Source organism: Lithobates pipiens, unplaced genomic scaffold (assembly GCF_037356315.1).
Source record: "Lithobates pipiens isolate NorthernLeopardFrog02 unplaced genomic scaffold, aLitPip1_a1.2 Scaffold_22, whole genome shotgun sequence".
Taxonomy (NCBI): Eukaryota; Metazoa; Chordata; class Amphibia; order Anura; family Ranidae; genus Lithobates; species Lithobates pipiens.
Genome location: NW_027507784.1, coordinates 224,895,730 through 224,914,015, shown reverse-complemented (window position 1 = coordinate 224,914,015; position 18,286 = coordinate 224,895,730). Strand labels below are relative to the sequence as shown.

General features: G+C 45.0%; 1 protein-coding gene across 13 annotated transcripts in view; it reads left to right on the top strand.

The window, feature by feature from the left end:
* The window catches only part of CLEC16A (C-type lectin domain containing 16A), a 1,523,862-nt gene that overhangs the window by 1,005,846 nt on the left and 499,730 nt on the right, over positions 1–18,286 (top strand). For all 13 annotated transcript variants that reach the window (XM_077448876.1, XM_077448874.1, XM_077448875.1 and 10 more), the window contains one exon: positions 14,110–14,261. In XM_077448876.1, coding sequence (XP_077305002.1) covers positions 14,110–14,261 — 152 coding nt within the window. The remainder of the gene's footprint in view (positions 1–14,109; positions 14,262–18,286) is intronic.

Below are 18,286 nucleotides of genomic sequence, written 5' to 3'. Positions count from 1 at the left end.
TGCTACTGAACGGTGTGTGTGTCTATGCAGGGGCTCACCGGGGGGGCTGTGCTGGCTAGTGGGGTCCTGTTCTTCATGCCCCTGGAAGGTGTCTGTGAGGTTTTCCTGATGTCCTGTACAGTGCTGTGTTCACTGCCATCGTTTTTTCCCTGTACCTCATGGAGCTGCTTCGGCGGGCATTTTAGGTTTGGGCAAGGGCAACATGCTATCCTGGGCTTCAGCTGCCATTTTCCTAGTGATCTCCTATTCAGGACACTGGCGGCCATTTTCTTGAAGCCTGAACACGTTTTTTTCAGTGTTCTCTAGTGGCAGCATGTGCTTCTGAGCTCTCACAGCCATTTTCCCAGTATTTTATGTCTTTGTACTGGACACTGGGCAGCCATTTTATTGAAGCCTGAGCACACTTCAGAGCGGTTTTGGTGCTCTTTGCAGCTGCTACCACTGACACAGCATTGTTTCCTCTGCACCTGGGGGAGCCCACAGGGACCAAAGTCACTACTTGCTGGATAGCGCAGAACTCCTCAGGGTGGTGAGTCCAGCAGGAAAGAGTCCCTCAGCCAGCGGCAGTAAGGAGGGTGGAACTGTCACTGTCCCCTTTGGGTGGCAGACAGGTTAGGGTCAGCATGGCTTCAGAAACTGGTGTTCCTTCCCCCGAAATCCAGGCAAATGCAACCGTGTCACCTGCAGACTGCGCAGTGCCCATGGACACCCTGGCGGCAGTCCTCAATTCGTTCATTGCCAAGATGGAGGCAGTGCGTGGGAAGAAAGGTGCACTAAAGCTGCCCCTGCCCCCGTCCTCTGGGGAGAGCTATGACACAGACTCTGGTCCTGCTGAGGCTGGTGACCCCTGCTCTGTCTTGTCAGATGACGCTGACCAGGACCGTTCAGACAGTGAGGCTGAGTCCCCGTCCAGGTCTGAGCGCTTGTTGGAGCACTTATCACAGCTGTGCCTGATACCCTGAAGATTCAGGAGCCAACAGATCCCTCTGCTGATGTACCGGTCCCTTTTGGGTCCCGCAAGCCAGCACGTTCACCTAAGGTGTTCCCGTATTTGACTAATTTTGACAAGTTAATTTACAAGGAATGGGGTCGCCCCCGAAACTGACCTTTTTCGGTCCCCAAATACATAGTGGTGCATTACCCTTTTGAGTTGGCTCCTCCGGTCGTGGGCCCCCCAGTATCCAGGTTAAATAAAGTAACCACGTTCTTGGTTGAGGGGACTCCTGCATTCAAGGATCCCACAGACAGGAACCTTGTTTACGGTTGTGGGGTTAGCCGTGCGACCAGTACTGGCATCCGCACTTGTGTCGCAGACACTGAGTGGGCAAAACTTTTGCACCGCGAATTGGGAGAGCAACAGGCTTCTCCTGTCTGCGTGGAACTAGCAGACCAACTAGTGCAAGGCCTTAAGTACGTCTGTGACGCGGCCCTGGATACTCTCCCTCTGTTATCCAGGGCTTCAGTGTAAGCTGTGGTGCTGAGGTGCCCGATTTGGCTAAAATGCTGGTCTGCTGACCAGGCATCCAAAAAAGCCCTGACGTATTTTCCCTTCCTTGGGGACCGGCTCTTTGGAGCCTGTTTGGATGACATTATTAAAAATGCCACCGGTGGTAAGAGTACCTTACTCCCACAGGCCAGGAAGGCTAAGGAGCCACGCTGTAGACAAGGGCCCTCCTTTTCCTCTCATAAATGGCTTTTTTGTCCACCCAGAGCTTAGACAAAACGTCCCCAGCCCGACAGGATGTCCACGGATGGACAAAAACGTCCCTGGAACCACAAGCCTACCAAGCCTGCGAATTAAAGTGCTACCGCATGAAGGTTTGACCCCACCCATGTCTCGGGTGGGGGGTTGCCTTCGGGAGTTTGCAGCCCGGTGGTCCTCTCGGTTATCCGACTAATAGGTCTGTGATCTGATTTCCTCAGGCTACAAGATAGTTTCTCTCTTGGCCACCAAACAGATTCTTCCCCTCTAGCATACCTGTATCCCTGGCTCGCCGGGAGGTCCTCTTGGGGGCAGTAAGGGACCTCCTGAGTCGCAGGGTGGTTGTACCGGTTCTGGAATCAGAACATTTCCATGGATTCTCCTCAAATCTGTTTGTAGTTCTCAAGAAGGAAGGGGTACGTCCAATCTTGGACCTAAAAGGCCTCAATCACTTTGTAAAAGTGCAGAGGTTCAGAATGGAATTGGTTCGCTCAGTAGTCGCTGCACCCCATCAAGGGGACTCCCTGGCGTTCTTGGACATCCAGGATGCATACCTGCACATAGCCATATGCCTTTGGCATCAAAAGTTTCTGAGATTTGCAGTCAGGGAATCCAACTAGCAGTTTGTGGCTCTTCCTTTTGGTCTGGCATCAGGCCCCCCGAGTCTTTACCAAGGTATTGGCTCCAGTTTTGGCATTGCTGTGACAACGTGGGATCGCGATCGTGGGATACCTAGACGATCTCCTCCTGAGGGCATCTTCCGCCTCAGAGTTAGAGGAGGATGGGGCAATCACCATGCAGATCCTGCAAGAATTTGGGTGGCTGTTGAACCTAAAGAAGTCGGTGATTGTACCAACCCAGCATGTGGAGTACTTGCTTGCTGCTGGACTCCATGGAAGCAAGAGATTTTCTCAGTTCAGACAAACTGCAGACTCTCAGATCCGCGGTAAAACTGCTTAAGAACCGCAAGTGGTCGTTGCTCCACTCTTGCATGCGAGTCCTGGGTCTCATGGTAGCCTCCTTCAAAGCAGTACCTTATGCCCAGTTCCACACCAGAGTCCTGCAGAAGGAGATTTTGACAAAATGGGACAAATCTCAGTTGTCCCTGGATCGTCAGATCCAGGTGAGCCAGTCACTCACTGATCTGATGACTGAGGCCCCCAGTGATTCAGTCCGGGAAATAGTTCCTGCCTTTGAAGTGGACTGTTATCACAATGAACGCCAGCCTACCCGGCTGGGGTGGAGTGGTAGGGGTTCACTCGGCTCAGGGCCTCTGGTCGACGGAAGAATCCAGGTTGCCAATCAATCTGCTAGAGTTGAGAGCGATCAGGCTATGCCTCTCCACATGGTCGATGAGAATTCAGGAGTGTTCGATCAGGATCCAGTCAGACAACGCCACAGCTGTGGCATACGTAAATCCCCAAGGGGGAACAATAAGCTCAGCTGCTGCACAGGAGGTCGCTCACATACTTTGGTGGGCAGAGCGACACGTACAGGCCCTGTCGGTCATTTACATCCCGGTAATGGAGAACTGACAGGCGGACTATCTGAGTCACCAGATGCTGGACCCAGGAGAATGGGAGTTGCATCCGGAGATATTAAGGTTACTGTGCCTGAAGTGGTGCACATCAGACGTGGATCCTCTGGCCTCCCGTCTCAATTGGAAGGTGCCAAGATTCGTGTCCAGGACAAGAGATCTGTGGGCAGACACGCTGGTGGCTCCGTGGGATCAGTACCAGCTGTTCTACGCTTTTCCTCTACTGAAACTGTTACCACGCCTGCTTCGCAGAGTGGAAACCAAGGGGATCCCAGTAATACTGGTTGCCCCAGATTGGCCTCAGCGTCCTTTGTACGCAGACCTGGCGCGTCTGGTGGCAGACGCTCCCTGGCCACTGCCGTTGCGAGAGGACATTCTGTCTCAAGGTCCGATTCTCCATCCTGCTTTACCATCGCTGGCTTTAACGGCATGGCTTTTGAGAGCCAGGTGTTGATGAACCGGGGTCTGTCGGACTCGGTGATCCCAACTATGTTAAGAGCACGAAAATCTTCTTCCTGGAAGATATACCATTGTACCTGGAAGGCTTACATCTTCATGTGTGAGGAGAAAGGATGGCATCCGTGCTCCTTTTCTATATCCAGGATTCTGCTTCAGCAAGGAGTAGACCAGAAATTGGCATTGAGCACCATTAAGGGGCAAATTTCAGCCTTGGCTGTCGACCCCTGGTGTCTCACTCATTAGTGAGTACCTTCGTTCAGGGGGTACGAAATGTAGTCCCTCCGGCGTGTCCACTGTTACCCCCATGGGATTTGAAACTGGTGTTATCAGCGCTTCAAAATCCGCCATTTGAAAATATCAGGGAGATTCCCCTGTTGACTCTTTCCCAGAAAGTGGTCTTTCTAGTAGCTATCACATCAGCCAGGAGAGTTTTGGAACTGGCGGCCTTATCTGGTTATCCACAAGGATAAGGTGGTGTTGTGGCCGAAACCGTCTTTTCTACCGAAAGTGGTCTTGGCTTTTCATATTAATGAGGACATTGTATTACCATCTCTCTGTCCTAAGCCGAAACACCCTAAGGAGGTGGCCCTTCACGCTCTGGACATGGTTCGGGCTCTGAAGGTGTATTTGTCTACCATTGTTCCCTTTCTGAAATCAGACTTGCTGTTTGTTTCGGTGGCTGGTCCCAAGAAAGGCATAGCGGTCTCGTCGGCCACCATTTCTAGGTGGATCATATAGATTGTAGTACAAGCCTACCCCTTCGAAGTCGGGACGTCAGTCGTTGTAGACATCAGTGCATCGGCCGATGCCTGTTTTGGCTGCAAGATTTTGCAGGCGGCCATATAGTTGCAATTGTATATGCAATATATTAACTTATTTCCTGTTTTTTTTGTTAAAAACACAGTACCGTTAAGTTAATGCGCTGTTAAATTACATTTCACAGTTTTTTTTGCAGTTGTGGGTAGTCACTCCTGTTGTGGGTATCCTGGTTTGGTGGTGGATTTCTCCACGCACTGTTGTGTTTTTTTGCGGGTAAAGTTTCACTAGTTCCCACTTGTCACGGTGGATAAAGTTTTTATGCTGTTTTCCTACCCCTCGTTTTGGCACTGCCGTTTTTGAGTTTTTGATTATGGCCCCCCTCCTTCAGAAAATAGATGAGGCAATCTTGCTGATTGTCTTGCGGAGGCTGCAAAGGAGCAGACAGTTGGAGGAGGAGAGAAGCAGCAGGCATCATCTGTTCTGGGAGCATCCAATAGTAAGCCAGCGTCTTTGGGGTACGTTAACATATATGCCCAACTTAGTATGCATCCAGCCAAATTCCATAACTTTACGCGTATGTCTGTGCCGGTCTTTGATGACCTGCTGAATGGGCTCTGGCCAAGGCTAGCAAGGATGGACACGATGATGCAAAACAGTGCATCACCAGAGGATGGCTGCTTGATACTCAGCTAAGTGGCTTTTTTCGATATAGAATATGTACACATATAGGTTAGGGTTAGGTGTTAGGACTTGGGGTTAGGCATTTTCATTTGAAGGTCAAAGGTTATGACATGTGGCTTGAAAGGTCAAAGGTTAGGAAGCTTATTTGTATGATGATTTTTTCTTTATTTTTAGTTCCTTGCCACAGGACAAAGCTTTGTGTCCTTTACATCATTACTTCCTCGGTGTTTCAATGGTTGCCAAGGTAACAACATAAACCTGTGTGGCAATATGGGAGGAGTTAAAGGAAGTGGTAATGCCGGAGTCTACAGGAGACCTCTGGCAAGCAGTTGTAGACAAGTTTTGGGAGAAAACTCAGTTCCCCAATTGTTTAGGTGCCCTTGATGGCAAACACATCAGGGTAAAGAAGCCTATACACTCAGGATCGGCATATTTCAATTACAAAAAAATATTTCTTGGTGGTCCTCCTGACATTGGCTCGATTTGGAGAATGCCATCAAAGTGGTCCTGGCATGCTGCATCCTTCACAACTTTCTGCTGGACAATGAGAGGAGAAATGTAGAACCGGAGCCCTGAAACGGAAGTCGGCAAGTACAATTTATGGACTTGCAGTCAACGTCACGTGCCATGACCATTCAGAATAATTTTGCGTATTTCTTTTGGTATCAATTGATAGAAAAGTGTCATGGCAAAATTAATACGTGTGAAAAAAAATGTGTATCTTTCCTTAATGAGCTCTGCATTCTGTTTTGTAAAAAAAAATATTTTTCTTTCAATAAAACACTTCAAATTCTTGTTACCATATTTTTCACTCCTTAAGACGCACCTATGTTTTAGAGGAGGGAAAAAAAGAAAAAAAAATATTCTGAACTAAATGGTGTACTGAAATATTTACCAGTGCCCATGAAATGCAGCCTTACCAGTGCCCATTAAATGCAACTTTACCAGTGCCCATTAAATGCAGCCTGACCCGTGCCCATTAAATGCAGCCTGACCCGTGCCCATTAAATGCAGCCTGACAATGAAATGCAGCCTTACCACACAGAGCTCTGTCACATCACGGATTTGAATATCCCAGCGCCCACTGTAACAAAATCCCGCCTCTTATGACACACGTCACACTAATTCAATGTATTTTTGGATCAGTGTTTCATCTATCTAGGAGGCGGGACTTTTTTACAGTCCTCCACCTCGCACAGATTGGCATTCCCTGATGAGGATGTCATTGCATCTGCCTGTAACTCAGATAGAAGACAGAGTAGCCCCAGTGGACGCTGTGGCTGCACTCCATGTCTTCTGTCTGTGGCTGTGTGACAGGCCCAGCTGGGAGATCGCCCGACGCTCACAGGAGACGACCGACACGGTATTGTAACATGGCGAGGGCGAGAGGGGTGGGGTTGAGGCCTGGTCAGTATTCACTCCATAAAACGCACAGACATTCCCCCCCATTTTTTTGGGGTGGAAAAAGTGCGTCTTATGGAGCGAAAAATACACTAGTTCTTTTGATGTCTATTTTTCCTCTATTGTTCCATGTGTCCTTTTCCTCTACGTGGGGCAAGCATGTGCTAGCCCTTTTGGGGATGTGCATACGTTTGCTCCATGTAGAGGAAAATGTTTCCTTTTCCTCTGCATAGGGCAAGTGTAGCTAGCCCCTTTTGGGCTGTGCATAAGTTTTCCCCATGTAGAGGAAAAGGTGTCCTTTTCCTCTGCATGGGGCAAGCCTATGCTCTCCCTTTTTGGGCTTTGCATATGTTTGCCCCATGTAGAGGAAAATGTGCCCTTTTCCTATCTATCTTCTGTGTGAGATAATGCACATTACACATACTGATGTGCAGATGTACTTTGTATTAAACACACACAGAATATTTCACTAGTGCTGTTGTGCATGATACCATACCCCCCAAAAAACGTCAAAATCAGATTTTAATAAGTTTATTTAGACATGTCAAAAAACAGAATGGGTAAGGAGGATGATTTATCACCAATAGGGATGTGGGCATTGGGGACGGGGGAAGGTTGATTCAGGGTGTGAGTAGGTAGCTTGGGGCAGGCGTTGATGCCTGAAATCATGGTGGTAGGGGAGGTCCTGGAAATGAGGGAGCAGGATGCTGAGAAGGAGGAGAAAATTCAACGTAGGGGTGTGTTGAAAGGGGGGTAAAAGGAGATCCAGGATGGGATAGGAGGGGACAGATATTGAGAGAGTGGTGCTAGTGCTGCTGAGGTTCCAGGGGCCATTAAGGGATCCTGCAGAAAATTATTTGGATCGCTTGGTGGTGGCCCACCACTTAATTTAGCATGTCAGTGTACTGTATCGAACGCTTTTGAAAAATCCAAGTATACCATGTCCACCGCCAGCCCTCTGTCCAAGGTTTTACTTACCGCCTCATAAAAAGAAATAAGGTTTGTCTGACAACTTCTGTCTTTCATGAATCCGTGCTATCTGTTGCTTAAAATATTTTTTTTCTTGCAATAACTCGTCTGTGGTCTTTTATTAATCTCTCCAGTATCTTCCCAACTATACAAGTTAAACTAACAGGTCTATAATTAGTTGGTAAAGACTTTGTTCCCTTTTTAAATATAGACACCACATGCACCAATCCAGTAATACTATTGCTGTCATTAATGAGTCCCTAAAAATTAGATACAATGGCTTTGAAATTACAGAGCTCTATTCTTTTAGGATCCGTGGGTGGATGCCATCAGGTCCAGGTGCTTTATCCACCTTTATTCTGTCCAAATATTTCTGGACCATATCACTTTTGAGCCATTGTGGATTTGGGGCTGTGCCACTACCACCCCCATTATGGACATGAGCTCCCCCATGTTCCTTTGTATACACAGAGCTGAAGAAAGTATTTAATAAATTAGCCTTCTCTTTGTCCCCAGTCACCCATACTAGATTATTTTGTAAAGGGCCTACATGCTCAGACTTGACCTTTATACTATTAATATATTTAAAGCATTCTTTGGGGTTTGTCCTACTATCTTTTGCAACCTGTCTTTTGTTTTGAATTTTTGCATCCTTGATTTCCTTTTTACATATTCTGTTATATTCTTTGTATCATTTAAATGACGCTAGTGTTCCTTCATTTTTATATTTTTTAAAAGCTCTTTTCTTAGGCCGTGTACACACGCGGGGACTGTTCGCCCAACTTTGTCCGCTGAACAGTGTTTAGGCGGACAGTCCGCTCGTGTGTGGGCTTCAGCGGACAGTTTCAGCGGACAGTCTGACGAACAAAGTTTTTCGGAAATTCCGTAAAACTGTCCGCTGAAACTTGGTTTGAGCGGACAGTCCGCCCGTGTGTAGGCTTGTTCGTCAAACTAAGTTCCGCGCATGCTCAGAAAGGATTTACACGGCGAAGGTTGCATTGCAGTGTATAGGACGTCGTATTTCTAGTCCCGTCGTACGTGCCGTTCACGTCATCGCGCAAGTTTCAGCGGACTGTTCGTTCGTCGTGTGTGGCCAAGTCCGTCCATGCTAATTTTGAGCGGACTGTCGGCTCAAACTGTTTGACGAACAAAGTTGGGCGAACAGTCCCCGCGTGTGTACGCGGCCTTATAGTTTAAAAGGCTAAAAATAAAACGTGACTCACGGCCAAAGTTAAAAATGCTATAAACGTATTGCTCATGGGAATATACTTTGCAGTGAGTTCACAAACAGTCTTTTTGAAGTAAAATTGTCCTGTAATAGGTTTATAAATGTTTGCGCTTTAACTGTCCCAGCAGTGCCATATCCCAGTCATGTGAGGAATGAAGCCAAGTTTCAGCAATACCGATTACATCATAGCTCTCCTGATGCACCAGAGCTTCCAACTCACCTATTTTGCTTGGCAGACTTCTGGCATTGGTGAACAAACACTTTAATGCATTCATATATTTTGACCGGTCACATTCTATCCTCTTTGGTGTTCCGAGATTGCAACTAGGCCTTGCTACTATACTTACCTATGGTTTATGTGCTTTGGTTACCCTACCACTAATGCCCATAATATTACCCTCTGGAATATGTTCCACGCTGACCATCTCTATCTCTGGACCCTCCCCCATTACCTAGTTTAAAAACCCCTCTAACTTTTTGGTCATCCTTATTCCCAGCTGATCTGCACCCTCCTCATTTAGGTGCAGATCAACCTTCTATAGTACCGGTTATCGACTGACCTCTCCTTACTACACAAGCTCTTCAGCCACTTGTTTACTTCCCTAATCTCCCTCCCTACGTCTTTCTGGTGTGGCTCGATGTACTGCTAGTATTCCTGAGAATACTACCTTGGAGGTCCTTTTCCTCAATTTAGCTCCCAAGTCCCTAAAATCGTTCTTTAGGACACTCCATCTGCCTCTGACTTTGTCATTGGTGCCAACGTGCACCATGACAGCTGGGACTTCCCCAGCCCCTCCCAGTAATCTGTCCACCAGATCCGCCGAACCCGAGCGCATACAGTACAGAGCTTCAGGTCTTTGTTACAGATTGACCTCTCTGTCCTTCTAATAATTGAGTCCCCTACCACCAGAATCTGTCTTTCCTTTCCCTTTGCCCCCCCCCCCCCCCACACTCTCACTGGAGGAGTTCTTCCCCCGGTAGCTAGGAAAGTCCCTCAGCTCCAGCAGTGCTGGTCCCTGATTGGGGTCACCAATGTCACTCAATGGAGCATACTTATTGGGATGCTCCAGCCCTGGATCAGCCTCCCCGGCACTTCCCCCTCTACCCTTCCTGACTGTCACCCATACACTATTTTCTAGTGCCTGCACCTCTCTTTCTCCACCCACCTCTTTGCTGGCACCTGCTGTGTATGTTCCTGGCTCTCCTTTAGTGTGGAGGGTCTTCTCAGTGCTGACAGTTGCTTCCCCAGATTAAGAACCTGGGCTTCCAGGGAAACAATGTGCTTACATTTTGCACAGCAGTATTCGACCTCAATCAGATCAAGGAACACATACATGCCACAAGATGTACACTGTGTCTCCTCTCCACACCCGCCGGACATGGTACCTATTAATTTAATGAGGATTAGAGATTATACCCAGTCCACATACTTGGCTGCCTGAAGCCATATCCATGTCCCTGGATTCCTGCCAAAATAAGTGAAAATGTTCAGATTGGCACATAGACACGGACAGGAAAAGAGAGACTTACATAACAGACAGACAGTTGCCTGACGTGAACTAGTCCGTCACACTTGCCACACTCCTTTGATGGGGGTATGCGTGGCCAGTGCTTTCTGTGTCACTGGTGATTATGTCTTCTAACAGCTCTTCCACTGCCTCCTCCATGTGCACCCTTTCTTCCACTATGTTGGATGTTGTCCTCAAGAGAATAAAATATAAGATTAAGATTTTAAAAGGTTAAGCAATATTCCTGCCTAAAAACTTAAAAACACCTGAATAGGTAACATTTAAAGATTTTTAGCAGAAAAACTATGGCTGCCGAGGTCTGTCTGACAGAACTATCTGGAGTGGAGGCCCATGCAGAGCTATTGGATGTTTCTCATGGCCTGTATATTGAAAGGTTCCGCAAAAAGTATGGGCAGCAATTCAGCGCTGACACCCAACCAGAAGCATGTGAAACAGATGTGGCTTATTTTGAGGAGCTGGTGCTCCACTTCTCTGAGCTGTCGTCTCCTCTGTCAAATTCCTTCTGACATGGTCATGGAGTGACTTCCAGTGTCGCTGAAAATTTTTGCCTAAAGAAAAGTGGGAAAAGAAGGGATAATATGCATTGTTAATTACCATTACACAAAAAAACATCATGCATTAAAAAAATATAAACGTCTCTTTTGCTCCATTGCTCATACGATCCCAGCCTGGAGTCAGTGTAAAAAACTAATGTCCATCCAGGTTTTGACCTTCTTTAGCCAGTTACTGTAGAAGGGATCTATGTTAAGCCGCATTAGGCGTTTTTACAGCTGTAACGCCGGTTCCCAGAATATGCTGTCCCTGGGTTTTTTTTTTTAAGCTTAAGAATGCCTATGATGCTAACAGCTCCTAAAAGCCTGTGTGTGCATGAGGCCATAGAATAACATGGAGAGGCTTTTTAAAAAAAAAAAAACCCTGATGCTCCTAAAAGCGGCTTTAAAAATGGCCCGTGTGCATGAGGCCTTAAGGTTTGAGAAAATGGGAGGCCAAAAAATACTGCATATCACAGTTTTGCAAATTATATAGTCTAATGTGTATATTACCTTAGAAATAATACTGTCATTTTTGTGGAGTCAAATATTATTGTTTATTTTATTTATTACAGGTAATTTTATATCACCAACTGTTTACACAGTGCTTCATAGTTCATATATATTGTATATTTGCATCGGTCTCTGCCCTCAAAGGCAAATTCAAGCACAAATAAAGTGTATACAAAAAAAGCAATATATATTCCTACTGATAGGTACCCTTTTTAAAACAATATTTAAAAAGCCACAGCTGCACATACAATATAATCACTTAAGGACCGCCGCATGGCAATGTACGTCGGTGCAATGGCACCGACAGGCACAAGCACGTACATGTACGTGCTCGCCTTCCAGCGGAGGGGGGGTCCGATCGGACCCCCTCCCGCTGGATGCGGCAGTCCGTTTCGCTTCAGGAGCGATCCAGGATGAGGGGATGGCCGTTAGTTTCTGGCCATCCCCTCTCGATCGCTCCTGGCGAATGAGAAGCTTCCTCCCACTGTGTATAGTAAGCACAGGCAGGGAGGAAGTGATGTCACTCTCCTTGGGGCGGTCTTTTTGACCGGACTACGAGGAGAGGACACAGTAAGTGTGCACCAACACTACACTAACACATAGGCACACACAGGCACACAACCCCCCCCCATCACCCCCCCCGATTCCCCCCCCCAGTACCGCTAACACCCACGCGCAAAGCATAAACCTCCCGTAGTGGTATAGAATCTGAACAGATCAATATCTGATACTGGCGACCCTAGCATAGTTTCAGTGGGAGGGAGTTTATTGAACGTAGAAAAGAAACAGTTTAACTGTAAAGAGGTTTCTCTTCCACAACCAGTGGTATCAGCAGGGAGCATTGATGGCATTGACACACACCACAGGTTGGACTAATGACTTTATTCAACCTTATCAACTATGTATCTATGTAACGTTCAAAAAATTGAAATCAAATCCAATATAGGCAAAAATATTTTTCTGTAAAGAGAAATTTATGTAGCTGCACAAAGCCACTTTTTAGGTAACTTGAAGAAATCTGAGTAAACAAAGTTCCAACTTTGAAAAATATCTTTGAGACAAATGCACATAAATCGATCTTGCAAGTTATTCACATAGTAGGAGGAAGTTTCTCTTCATGTTAAGCTTTTTAGCAGAAGCATGAAGATTTTTTGCCAATATTGACTGGTATTTGGAACTGTTCATAATTCCCTTTACCTTTACTAAGGCCTCTGTTCCAGCTGAAGAAAAGCAGCCCCAAAACATGATGCTGCCACCACCATTCTTCACTGTGGGTATGGTGTACTTTTGATGCGCAGTGTTTTTGCGCCAAACGTATCTTTTGGGCTAAAATTTCAACCTTGGTTTCATCAGACCAGAACACATTTCCCACATGCTTGTAGAAGACTTCAGATGTGTTTTTGCTTGGATGTTTTTCTTTGTAAGAAAAGGCTTCCGTCGTGCCACTCTACCCCATAGCCCAGACATATCAAAAATACAGGAGATTGTTGTCACATGTACCATAGAGCCAGTACTTACCAGATATTCTTGCAGCTTTTTTAATGTTGTAGTCCTCTTGGCAGCCTCCCTAAACAGTTTTCTTCTTGTGTTTTCATAAATTTTGGGGGGAAGTCCAGTTCTTGGTAATGTAACTGTTGTACCATATTTTCTCCACTTAATGATGTCTGTCTTCACTGTGTTTCATGGTATATCTAATGCCTTGGAAATTCTTATATACCCTTCTCTTGACTGATGTCTTTTTAACAATAAGATCCCTCTGATGCTTTGCAAACTCTCTGCTGACCATGGGTTTTGCTGTAGGATGCGACAAACTTTTTTTGGGGTCATTCTGAGACACTTTAAATGATGGTAGGCATGTACTGACTACTATTTATTGCTTAATTCTGAACACAGCTGCATCCCCAGTTATAAGGGGGTGTGCACACTTATGGAACAACATTATTTTAGTTTATTTTTTATTTTTACCCCCCCCCCCCCCCCAAAAAAAAAAAAAAAAAGATTTCAGTTTGTTCCTCAATTGAGTTGTGCATTTTGTCGGTCACATTAAAGGTGGAAAAAGTTCTGAAATGATTCACCTTTGTCTCATTTTTTTTACATCACAGAAACCTGACATTTTAACAGGGATGTGTAGACTTTGTATATCTACTGTGTGTGTGTGTGTGTGTGTATATATATATATATATATATATATATTTTTTTTTTTTTTTTTTTTTACATTTCTGACAAAGTGGCCAAAGGTCTACAAACTGTGTTGAAGGTGTTAAAATATAACTAAAGGCAAAACCTTTTTTTAAATTTTGGGTAGGGATTAGATCCCCTGTCAGTTTTTTTATTGCTGTCTGTGCCCTGATAAGGAGATTCACCCTCTCTAATTGTCCTGTTTATCATTACCATCGAAAGTAAAAATAAAGGAAATCCCAAACATGCCTTTCCCACACCAAGTTCTGGTTTGAATCGGCCCTAAGAGTGTTTGGCTATGAACATGAGGTGGTTGTTACATACAGTAGACATTTGAAGATGTTCCTCCCAAGTATATGAGCACCCTTCTGTCCTAAATCTTTCCATAAACCCACAGAAGCCGCATCTCTTCAATTTAGAGTGGTCAGGCACATGAGAGATTTGTGTTGATTTGTTGCTTTTGGATTATGAAATGTATATTGTATATTTTATTAATTGTAGCCTTTAGAAATGAATACATTCATATAAAAATATGAATGTATTTATTTAGTTTTTCATTATTTACAGCAGCTGTATTAAATGGCAGTGGCCTGACCTATTTAAAGTTATTTCATTTTTCTCAGATAACAGTGATTTGATTGCATGCACAGTGGTTATGAAGGATGGAGACCAAATGCAAAGATTTTTGGCAGTTGATATCTATCAGATGAGCCTTGTGGAACCAGACAGTAAACGACTTGGATGGGGCGTTGTGAAGTTTGCTGGTTTGTTACAGGTTGGTGGTTCAGTTTGTTTTTAAATCTATATATTCCAAATATGATTAGTTGAAGTGGAAGTAAAGTCCTATATTCTCCCCTCTAGTGATGCAATTCTTCATTCCCCTCCCTCCCCATTGACATCATGTCACTCTGAAAAATTCATACTTTGGAGGAGGACCTTCTGTTTATCACACGTCACATAAATGCAGAGAAACAGCACTACATTTCCCATAATGCAGTGGAAAATTGAATGGTTTATTGAATTGATGGTTTGCGTGTGCAGGCAAACCTCGCGGTTGAGATGAGGGTGACGTTGGGGCTGAGATGAGGGTGGAGATAGAGCTGAGGTCAGAGCTGGGCTGATAATGTATGAGCAGTGGGCGGTTCAGACTGAGAGTCTGAGACTCCCACATAAACCCACTGCAGCAAGCTGTGACAACTTGCTGTAACCGAACTACAGCAGGAAAGTTACCAGGCCGGTGGCCAAGAGGATAGAGGGTACAGGGGCTACAGATGTGCAGATGAGTAGACTTGCAATGCCGGAGAATAAAATGGAAATCAAATTTTCAACTCTATCCATTAATGAATAAATACTATACTATATTAATATAATTATAATTTTATAAAATACATATTAATGCTCACAACACCACAATTGTTAAAGATAAAAAAGGACCATTATAGATCTTTAAGACAAATTTCTGGAGGTGGTTCAGATTTAAGTTTGACTGGCTGACCTCTCATTTGCATGCACAGAGAGTTAATTCATCCCAAAGCCAAGGCATACTAACATTGTACAATGAGCTGCACATGTGTACATTCAAAATAAGTTTACATGCAGGTAGGTTTAAAGCTTTCATTGGATAAAAGACATAGAGGGAAATTTATTTATATGGAAGTCACCTTCCATATTTTATTTTCAAACTATTACTGAACAAACTGACGTTAGAAGCTGATTTGTTAAAATGGAAGTATGGGGGGAGTGGTCTGACTATGAAGACGTGCCACTCTCAAGCTCCGCCGGTCCGCAGCTAGAAGACCAGCTACAGGGGATAGTCTCCAAGATGGTGCCGGAGCGAGCGGCCCCGCAGCACCTGGAGGCTCAGCCTGCACTGTCTACCATCCCCTCTCCTAGGGTGGTAAACGACTCTATGCACCCCCCGCATTCTATCACATCACAAAATCAGGGCTGTGAGATTGACAAACTTTTTGGGGACAGGGATATCAGACAGCAGCTATGGTCTCTTTGGAGCGCTTTGCTAGTAAGATTAAGCGGACCTTTCCTTTAAACAGGACACTGAGCAACTTAAAACAGACATGGGTCACAGACTTGAGACACTGAAGCAAAAATTTGACAATGTTTTGCCATCTCCATGCTTAAAGTGATTGTAAAGTCTTGTGTTTTTTTTTTGTTATGTTTTTTTTTTTTTATAACCTATTATTCTTGCCTCATTTGTACAGTTGGTTTTGCACAGAGCAGCCAGGATCCTCCTCTTCTTGGGTCCCGCTTTGCTGCTCCTGGCCCCTTCCTCCTATCGAGTGCCAGCTCAGCCAGCAGCTCTCTATGGGGGCACCCAAGCTGAGTCAGAGCTCAATGTATCCATTTAGATACGGAGCCCCAACCTGGCCCTAATCTCTTGCCCTTGATTGGCTGACTGGCTTTGAGAGCTAGAGGAGCCAATGGCACCACTGCTGTGTCTCGGACAATCGGGAGGAGTACGGATGACTTAAACACTTGTGGACATCGCTGGAAGGAGATGGGGCTCAGGTAAGTAATTGGGGGGGGGGGGGGGGGTTGTTGGGGAGGCTGCTACACACAGAAGGTTTTTGTATCTTATTGCATACAATGCATTAATCTAAAAAAAAACTGTCTTTAGAACTCCTTTAAGGATCATTGCGCAGCTCAGGATCAAAAAAGTGAGGCCCTCCTCTGCCAGCTGGATTACTGAAAACCGCAGCAGGCGGGTGATTACTTGTATTCGCAGCTCCTAAGGACATATTTCCCACGGTGCGGGGGTGGGGGGCTGGGTGTTCCATGAAATTCTTGATCTCTCATGCCGTCACGATCGGACTTTGCATCAGAAAAGGTGCAGATCGTGTGTGGGCTTTATCTGACTTCTTTCGAAAATTCTGACAGACGTAGAAAAGGAACATATTTTAAATCTTTCCGACGGAAAGCCGTTCCTCTGTATGCTGTTCTGACGGACCAAAACAACGCATGCTTTGAAGCAAGTATGAGACAGAAGTGTTTGGTGTGGTAAAACTACCATTTGTATTGGAGCTAGCACATTCCCTCAAGCTGCTAATTCTGTGATCTTTTAATGCAGCACATTTTTTTCTTCTTTAGGGAAAATTAACTTATTTTGCTGCTCATATTCACACAGAGTTCTCACAAACTTCTTTCTTCATTATTTATCCTCATCTCATGACTAATATTCAATTTTTTTAAAAGCCTGATCTCCATAATAATGTTTACAATTATTTTTTACTCATCTTTTATCAATTTTGATTTCATCAAGATTTATTTTACGATTACTTATTTTATTGTGATCTCCATATAATTCGTTTTTTGGAGTGTTAAGTTACCACAATAACATAATTATCTTTTTTTTTTTTTTTTTATTAACCTCAAGGAGGTTGGTGTCCCTTGTTAATTTGACATTGTCTTTTTGAAATGTACCAGCCTACTCACAAACTGCCCTTTTTGAAGAAAAACACATAGGAACGTATTTTCTGCAAAGAAAATATCCATTTATTCTGGGTAATAAAATAAAGAGTCAACGCTGGACAAACTTTTGTTATTTGAAAAGCCTTTTGGCCCCCATGGCACACATCAACAATTCTGGGGAAAAGAAAATTGGTAGCTTGAGTCCATATAATAGGGAGCACAATCTGGTCCAGGAATCCCAGAGATCAGGACCAGCAGCAGATGACATATCTGTCCCTAGTTTGTGGTACTACAACAGCCTGCGTCTTCTGTCAGACCAGACCGAACCCAGGCCATCACTTTCTTCTCTTCCTTGCAGACTTCCCTGCAGCCTTCCTTGGAGGCTGTGGCTCTGGTGGTGGACTAGTGGCAGGAGGAGGATGGCCGAGTTCACATATGTGGCTGTTCTCAGTCAGCTGGCCCTTCAACCCCTTCTGAAGGGCATCAGAAATGCCTCACAGAGGAGGTGTTGGCCCTTCTCCAATTCCAGCAACCTGGTGGCTAGATAGCAGCCATAGACCTCTTCAGCATTGGGGGGGGGGGGGGGGGGCTCCTGAGGAAATGGCTGACTTCCTTAATGAGGCCCAGTGCTGCGTCCTCCATCATTGCCCCCTTCCTGGGCCTTTTTTTGGTGTATAAAAAAGGGACATAGTTGTAATTTTTGCTTCATCAATCAGACACAATTTTCAGCTCATGACTTGCAAATTGAATGTTAATAAATAGAAAAGGCTATCATTCTGACCCAGCATTTTTCAAGCTGATCACCAACATTTTTGGCCACTACTCTCTAGTGATATGTATACATAATTTTTGGTATACAATCATTGATTTGTAAGCAATTATAACATCTAGTTAACATCATTAATATGACAATAAATATGTCTAAAAACTAATATACCTGGCTCCAGCTGGGCACATCCACTTCTTCCAGGATGGAAGGCCCAGGTTGTTCCTGGGAAGCCTCTGCTGGGGTGGAGGGAAGGCTGCAGGGAGGGGTTGAAAGAGATTCCCTGGCTTCAGTCTGGTTGTCCAGAAACCTCAGTTTGTTGAAGTACCACAGCTTGGGGACATAAACATTCTCTGCTGATGCTCCCGATTTGAGTGAAGCCTGGATCTTATTGTGCCAAAAACGTCATGTTTGCTTCGGGGACCCCGAGTCTTCACAAATACCAGAAGTCTCTCCAGAATTGCCTTCCTTGTTTATTGTAATATAAACTGTGTTTGACCTCGTACAGATTCCTCATCTCCCCTTATCAATAAAACTGGACAGAAATTCTGGGTCCTTAAACTGATTCATTTTTCCATTAGACAATACACAAGACAAAACCACTAATG